Source organism: Nicrophorus vespilloides, unplaced genomic scaffold (genome assembly GCF_001412225.1).
Source record: "Nicrophorus vespilloides isolate i.1.1-1 unplaced genomic scaffold, Nicve_v1.0, whole genome shotgun sequence".
Lineage (NCBI taxonomy): Eukaryota > Metazoa > Arthropoda > Insecta > Coleoptera > Silphidae > Nicrophorus > Nicrophorus vespilloides.
Genome location: NW_017099537.1, coordinates 2,028 through 10,942, shown reverse-complemented (window position 1 = coordinate 10,942; position 8,915 = coordinate 2,028). Strand labels below are relative to the sequence as shown.

General features: G+C 28.1%; 1 protein-coding gene across 1 annotated transcript in view; it reads right to left on the bottom strand.

Annotated features, from left to right (window-relative positions):
• LOC108564698 overlaps nt 1-7,975 on the bottom strand; it is a 21,585-nt gene extending 13,610 nt beyond the window's left edge. The window contains exon 1 of the mRNA XM_017923797.1: nt 7,591-7,975. Within this exon, the coding sequence (XP_017779286.1) occupies nt 7,591-7,678 (88 nt within the window). The 5' untranslated portion in view covers nt 7,679-7,975. The remainder of the gene's footprint in view (nt 1-7,590) is intronic.
• Nucleotides 7,976-8,915: the final 940 nt, after the last annotated feature.

Sequence of the window (8,915 nt, the reverse complement as noted above, 5' to 3'; positions counted from 1 at the left end):
GATTAGACACGATCCTGATGGGTTTTACGAGATCGCATTTCACAGTTTGTAAAATTTGACCTCACGACTTGTGCAGTTTCTGCAAGAAATTTGATTGCTGCAATGCAATTATCCAATTTATTGAAGATTAAATATTTAAAAATTCGACAAAATTTTATTTCATAAGAGTTTTACTAGAGTAATACTAATATACTTAGTATTTTCTCTAATTATTCTAGTTTAATACAAGTATTCAGTTTTTTATATAAGTAAAGCAATTGTATAATTATTCATTAAAAAGTAAAGCTGTTGCATTTTTTAGTCAAATTAAATTTCGTAATTTTGAAAAATGATTTCCTAAAAAACGAAGAAAGCTACAGAATTACTAATATACTTAATATTTTCTCTAATTATTCTAGTTTAATATAAATAATTAGTTTTCTATGTAACATAATGAATTATATAATTATTCACTAAAAAGTAAAGCTGTTACATTTTTCTTATTAAAATTTTAATTTTTGCAATATTCAAAAATGATTTCCTAAAAAACTAAGAAAGCTGCAGTAACACAAAGATACTTCATATTTTCTCTAATTATTCTAGTTTCATATAAATAATTAGATTTTTATATAACTAAAGCAATTATTTAAATATTCAGCAAAAAGTAAAGTTGTTACATTTTTTCTTATTCAAATTTTAATTTTTGCAATTTTCAAAAACGATTTCCTATAAAACTAAGAAAGCTACAGAATTACTAAGATACATCATATTATTTGTAATTATTCTAGTTTTATATAAATAATTAGTTTTCTATGTAACATAAAGAATTATATAATTATTCAACAATAAGTAAAGTTGTTGCATTTTTTAATCAAATTAAATTTCGTAATTTTCAAAATTAATTTCCTAAAATAATAAGATAGCTACATTAGTACTAAGATTCTTGATATTTTCTCAAATTATTGTAGTTTTATATAAATGTTTACTTTTTTATATAACTAAAGCAATTATTTAAATGTTCACTATAAAGTAAAGCTGTTACATTTTTTCTTATTCAAATTTTAATTTTTGCAATTTTAAAACACGATTTCCTAAAAAACTAAGAAAGCTGCAGTAATACAAAGATACTTAATATTTTCTCCAATTATTCTAGTTTAACATAAATAATTAATTTCCTATGTAACATAAAGAATTATATAATTATTCACTAAAAAATAAAGCTGTTGCATTTTTTAATCAAATTAAATTTCGTAATTTTCAAAATTAATTTCCTAAAAAAATAAGAAAGCTACAGCATTACTAAGATACTTCATATTTTCTCTAATTATTTATCTTTAAAATTAATATTCAGTTTTGTAAATACCTAAAGCAATTATTTAGATATTCACTAAAAAGTAACGCTATTTCATGACAAAATTATCTTTGCTTTTTTGATCATTAAAATATATCAGTGCAATCACTAAACATAATTCAAACTAAACGCACTTAGTTAATTAACTAAATTACTTTGTATTTAATGTTATAACAAGAAAAGTAAATAACATCTGCATTAAATGAATGTAAAATTGTTTTCTGCTACAGTTTCAGCTTTCACTCGCAACAAATAGAAAATCACTAAACATTTACGTAATACCTGTATTAAAATTCAAATATTGAAATTCGTTAGTATAATGTTAATACTGTTTATAACTTAGTGTTAAACTTTTACAGTTTCGTTGTTAGATTCTAACAGGATTTCTATAATCGACTACCGGATTCTGTCGAATTTTTCATCGATTGCGTCGAAGAATAGGATCATTGTCCATAAATCATACAAAACAGTTAAGGTCAAATCTGCAAAGAATAGAGAAATATGTGGAGAGATAGAGAAAAAAAAAGAGAAGCAATAGAAGGAAGTGAAATTGTTAATTCCAAACGAAAGGCGTTGATAAAGTCCTTGATTCGTTAAGTACGAAATTCTTTCTCTCCGCATAATGAAGTCCATATTATATTCAATTTATTCCGTTCGCGAATTCGTGGGCAGTTCCAAAACATATTTTCAACTCATTCTCTCTTCCACAAATAACAACAGTTTGTCATAATTCCTCCAGGGATAATCAAGCAACAACAAAAATGTTGTTGCGTTTATTTGCATTTTGTTTTTTTGTTTCGGATCATGCGATTGGGTAATAAAAACAATTGGGTCAATTGCGCCCATCCTTCCGCTTCCAATTGAACTTTCATCCTGGAAGCGAATCGCCGCTCGTCGCGGCCGTTTATTGCGCAATTCGAGTGGACGTTTTTCTTCGACGATATCTTCGAATTCCGCGTGCATAAAGTCGACGTTACTCAACCGTTAAATATGTATTCAACGCTGCTGCAATGCAATCAATGCAAACGGAGTCAATATTTCGAAATTTAGTCATTTTTCATGTTTCAAAATCGAATTACAAGATACAAAATCGTTAATTTTATTATATAAAAATTCAATTTTTCTTGGGAAAAAAAAATGGTGTTAAAAATTGAAATACTAAACTTTTTTTCTTAAATGAATAAATAACTCAAATTCCAATCAATCAAAAAAATTTACTGCAAACGAAACAAAAAAATATGAAATTTATTAATGAAATATGCGCATCAATATGTTAATGTATTCGTTTTAATTGCGTACATTCTTTATTTTTTTGTTTGATACATTGCATTAACATAATTTTTGTTTATAACGTTTTGCAAAATAATAAATTTTAAGAAAGAAAAAAAGTTTATAAAAGTTTCGAAGTTTTTCATTATTTACATTAAAAAAAAATGATGAAAATTTTGTTATTTTGATATATTCATTTAGTTTCATTTGTTTTATAATTTTCTAATTAGATAATAAATTATTAAAAAAAATGGAAAAACAGTTGAAGTACTAATGATAATTCACTAATGATAATTCAAATTCATCGTTTATTTAACTTAATTTTTTAATTTTCGATTAATCTAATTCTTCACAAAATTACAGACTAATTGGTTGAAATCTAATTAATTTTAATCAAAACAAATAAATTTAGTCGTATAGTAATAAAATCAAGTAACTAAGATTATGATGGGCGAACGAAGTGAGTCCTGAAAACAGGTGAAGTACAAATGATAATTCAATTGTTTTCAGAACTCACTTCGTTCGTCCATCATAATACTCGTTTATTTAACCTAAATTTTTAAGTTTTGATTAAACTATTTCTACACAAAATTACACACAAATTAGTTGTAATCTATTTAAATTTAATCAACACAAATAAATTTAGTCGTATAGTAATAAAATCAAGTAACTAAGATTATGATGGGCGAACGAAGTGAGTCCTGAAAACAGGTGAAGTACAAATGATAATTCAATTGTTTTCAGGACTCACTACATTCGCCCATCATCATAATAGTTTATATAACCTAATTTTTTAACTTTTGATTAAACTAATTCTATACAAAATTACACACTAAGTGGTTGTAATCTATTTAAATTTAATCAACACAAATAAATTTAGTCGTATAGTAATAAAATCAAGTAACTAAGATTATGATGGGCGAACGAAGTGAGTCCTGAAAACAGGTGAAGTACAAATGATAATTCAATTGTTTTCAGGACTCACTTCGTTCGCCCATCATCATAATCGTTTATTTAACCTAATTTTTTAACTTTTGATTAAACTAATTCTATACGAAATTACACACTAAGTGGTTGTAATCTATTTATATTTAATCAAAACAAATAAATTTAGTCGTATAGTAATAATATCAAGTAATTAAGATTATGATGGGCGAACGAAGTGAGTCCTGAAAACAGTTGAAGTACAAATAATAATTCAACTGCTTTCAATTGCATCAATTTGTGTAAAGTCACTTTGATTATTTCGTCTTTCTCTCATACTTTGATTTGAGTGTTGAAAAATAAGAAGTACGTGTAAGAAAAAGATAGATGCAGGAAGTTGAATAATGTATCATGGAGCTACGGATTTTTATTGTTTAACTGAGCCACTAAAGTTTCGATTCGGAATCGAATGAAAAAAAAAAAAGAACAACACAAACTGAAAAGAATGAATGAAAGAAAGAAAGAAAGAAACGGGAAACGAACGAAAGAATCTTCTTCGGCGTCGCGACGTGCCTTGAATCCATCCGCTCCGGTGAATTTCAAGTGGACGACAATCCGAAGATTTCCGGTCTTCTCCTCCTCTTTAAACGTTAACAACACGATTGATCACGCGATTTCCGCAAATTGCGCAAAAATACGATTTTGCAAAACTCGAATAATTTCAATGCGTTTTGCAACGTTGTTTTTTGACGAAATATTCAAATCGCTCAAATTTCGAAACGCGATTTTGTATGCAATTATCATTTCGATTCCATTTGGAATTGATAAAGTTTGAAACTTTCCGATTTAGCATTGTTCTGTTATTGTTGTTGAGGTCGTTTGATAAAAGGTTCGTCTGGTATTTGGTACGCAAAAGGTTGAATGTTGTTGCTGCTGGTATGAAGAAATCCGTTTGCAACGATGATCATCAGATTCCTCCTCCTCTCCAACAACTCAGAGCAAAAGAAGGTTGTAGAGATATTAGAATAATGTCTTTGAGATCGTATCTGCGTTTCCTGCGCTTAATTTACGTTTTTTTTTCTCTTCTTCTACGATTCGAAAGTAAAAGTCTCTTCAGACTTGGAAGAGTTTATAAATAAAAATCGACATAAATGATGAGAATTTTTTGAGTGTTGGAGACCTCAAACGAGTTTATACTATTAATTACGTAGAAGAAATTTCATAGAAGATTTGATTACACTCCTAATTAGAGAGACACACACACAATTGCTTTTACATAAGCAAACTTTCAATTTTTCATAATGATTTAAACAACAAATTTCACTTACTATTAATAATAAAAAATAAATAAAGTAGCTGTTAATGATCACTTAAACTTATAAAACAAACAAAAATAAATCAAATACTATAATAATCTAGACAGTTGATCTCATAATTTATAATTTGTTTTGTTTTTTAATACTTTCCTTTTGATCTTGAATTAAAAACAAAAATTGAATCTTGTTTTTTTTCGCCAACTTCGATCATCTGATTTCATCGAGAAAGTTCGCGTAGGAAGATCGTGCGAATTATTACGTAAACAATAATTCAATTCAAGATTAAATTTACAACTTTTAATCTACTTTCAACTTTAATTTCATTATAAAATGAAGATTTACTTCCATTTCTTGCTTATTATTATTACGAATTTATGTGCATTTAGTGATAATTAATGTGACTCGAGAGGAAAGTTTCTGCAATTTCATCTGAAGAATGTGCAAACGTTCAGTTCTCACGTTCGTACAAAGAAACTGGTGTTTCTTTCTGCAAAGATTTGTTTATTTTCATAAAATTTACGTAACTTCTTATGTTAAACATTATCTTATTATTTGCATCTACAAAACTTTTAATTCTTTAAATTATAAAATTTGTAAACTTGTTTTATTTAAATCTTGACAAAATAATTAAAATTTGTTATAAAAAAACATAATTTTCTTCTGAATTTAAACTAATTAAATTATTTTTTTGCATTAAATAATTTCCAAGTTTAAATCCTAAAAAATAAAGAAATCATCGAATAAATTTATGTATAAATATAGTTTGAATACGTCTTAAAAACAATTTGAAATTTCCAAACAGTAATTGCGTATAATTTGCACAGCGTTCGTGATTTATCAATTAAATCCGTATTCAAATCAAGTATGCGTAAACTTCTCTTGTTTTACTATTTCGTTGATTTCACGCTTCTTCTTTTTTTTTGTTTTGTTTTTCTATTTGGGATGCAATAGTTTTCGTAAAATATTTGCACGAAGTAAGCGTTGGATTTCCAAATAAATTTTTGTTTTATTTATGTAGGATTTCGTAATTGAATTTCGAAGCTTGAATGGAATTCGGAGGTGGCGAAAACCAAAAAAAAATAAATAAAGAATTATAATAAAATACAGCACAGTTTTTGGTCAATGAACAAGTAGAAAAAACATCGGTGAAGAATGTTGCGTAGGAGTTGAGTTGTTGCATAAACAAAAAAAAAAACCGTTAAAATTGTTGCAATTCTTTGATCGAAATTGAAACGCAAAGTAATTTGCATAGTTGTTAAATCGTCATGAAAATTGATATAAAAGTTAAGAAATTATTGTAGAAGAATTGTTTTTTGATTGATAAATATTTAGAGTTTGGAAAACGATTGCATCTTATTATATTTAGTTTTAGAAACTAGTTTTTTTTTAACGGTTTTTATTTGAATTTTTCTAATACTTAAATTACGTAAACTAAAATAAATATTTAATGATGTTAAAGGCGAATCAAGTGAGCCCTGAAAACAATTGAATTATAATTTGTACTTCAGCTGTTTTCAGAACTCACTACGTTTGCCAATCAATTGTTGAAATTATTAGTCATTAAATAACTATTTCAGATTTTAGTTAATGTTTATGAATTAATCATATTTAAGTAATTCTTGTTTCTGATCTTAAACTTCTTTTCTTGATGGGCGAACGAAGTGAGTCCTGAAAACAATTGAATTTTCATTTGTACTTCAACTGTTTTCAGGACTCACTTCGTTCGTACATCATAATCTTAGTTAATTGATGTTATTACTAAACGACTAAATTTATTGCTTTTGATTAAATTTAATTACTTTACAATTATTTAGTGTGTAATTTTGTGTAGAATTAGTTTAATCAAATGTTAAATTTTAGGTAAAATAAACGATTATTATGATGGGCGAACGAAGTGAGTCCTGAAAACAATTGAATTATCATGTGTACTTCGATTGTTTTCAGGACTCACTGCGTTCGCCCATCATTTATTGAAATTATTATATCAAAGTTTTCTTTTCCAAAGAAATAGTGTAATAAGTAAAGTATTTTTTTTAATCACAAATTACTTCTTAAATGTTTTTCAATTATGATTAAAAAAAATTATTGGAAAATTCTATTGCATAAAGATATTATTATTTCTATTGATTAATTTATAACAACAAGTAGTTAGGATTAATTAGTTTTTCAATAGTAAACGAAGTGAGTCCTGGAAACAATCGAAGTACAAATGAAAATTCAATTGTTTTCAGGACTCACTACATTAAGTTTAGAATACCAACTGGAGGGGGGGGGTTTCATAAAGTAGAATACAAATTTCATAAGTAAGAAGTTGGAAAAATATTAATTATTAACAAGAAATTGCAATAATTTCTTTCTTCATTTCTAAATAAAAATCATCACATTTCTTAATTTTTTGAAACAATATTTTCTTAATTAATTAAACAAATGTCAATAATCATTATTTCTTTTAGAAGTTAATGATTTTCATTATTAACTTTATTGAAATTATTGAAAAAAATTAGTAAAGTTTAATTTTCCAATTATGAAATTAATTATTAAAAAACTTACATATAAATTATACTGCAAATTGTATCTTTGATTTGAAATTTGTAATTTAAAAAAAAAATGTAAAAATTTGATAATAGATAAAACAGGTAAAGTTTGAGGTGAATTGGGATTTCGATGGTGGTGTGGTGGTGGTATGTATGAAGGGCCTTAAATAGGATGTAGGTGGGTAGTCCAAACAGATATAACGCAGTGTAAACTTACTTTGCAAATTTTGCGGATATCCCGAGGACAGAGCCACCAGCAGCAGCAGCAACTGAATGGTAAAGACAAATAGATGGGACGACCTCATGTTGTTTGCAGTTCCTCCTTTTGCTACGAAGATAAAATCCACTTGCACGCTCTATTGCTCTTCAAATCTGTGTGTCTATCTATGTGTCTCCTCTTCTCGCTCGTTCTCAGCGTATATATTTTTCTTCTCTTCTGTTCACTTCGGACACCAAACACCACCGACGACTGACAAACCTCTGCTAATCCAAACAGGCGAGCAAAGAACTTTCTATCTGCTTTATACTGCTGCCACCGAGCCGATTCTTCCCCACTGCGACTATTGTTGGTGTATATGCACATACAACACGCACACACACCCAAACGAAGACGTCGGAGTTCATCTACCTTCCTCCTTCAATCGCAGCAGATAATCTCCATCCTAAAGGTTACTTACTCACTCACTCACTTAACTCACTTAATCCGTTCTGCAGCAATTCATCATCGCTGAAACAGAATTTTCGACTTGCCAAATTATTATTGCAGATAAAAAAAAATTGAATATAAACCGCAAGTCTCGATTCGTTTCAGGTTTTCCATTGTGAAACTCGACTTACGTAACAACGACCAACAAAAAAGAAAACGAAAACGAAAACTAATTTATTAATATTTTCATGTCCAAAAAATAAATAAATTTTCTTATTTCTTCTATCGGAATTGATTTGAATTGAGGAAGTTACGCAAAGAGTGCGTCGAGCAAGACAGGATAAAGCACGTAGAGGTGAAAACAGAAGCGATTAATTAAATGTTTGCGTAACGTTTTTTTTCTTTTTTGTTCTGTGCGGTTCTTGGTAGAGAATTGGAAGATTTCCGCGCCGATTTATTACCCAGAAGTTGCAATCAATCGATCAGTCCACTCGATCTGGATTATATTACAGAATGCAATTAGTTGCACGCAAATTGTTGCGGTTGCGTAAGGCCTTTTGTGCTCCTTTTGTGTGTTTAACTTTAAGAGGAGGAAATCGAAATGAATTCTATCTATTATAGTTTTCAAATAAATCAATGAAATATGAAAACACTGCTTTTTCGAACATTTTAATTTCAATTTTTAACTTTGAACGCGTATTACAGCAATATGCACAGGAATATATCTATACTTTAGCAGATATTTGGAAAATTGCTCACTGCTACTAATATTCGCGCCTCCCCTTAGACTAGTGTACGCCTCCCCAGGGAGGCGCGCCTCACAGTTTGGAAAACGCTGCATTACGCAATGTCTTACAGTGACATTTGGTATAATATCAGTTAATATGCGGTATAGC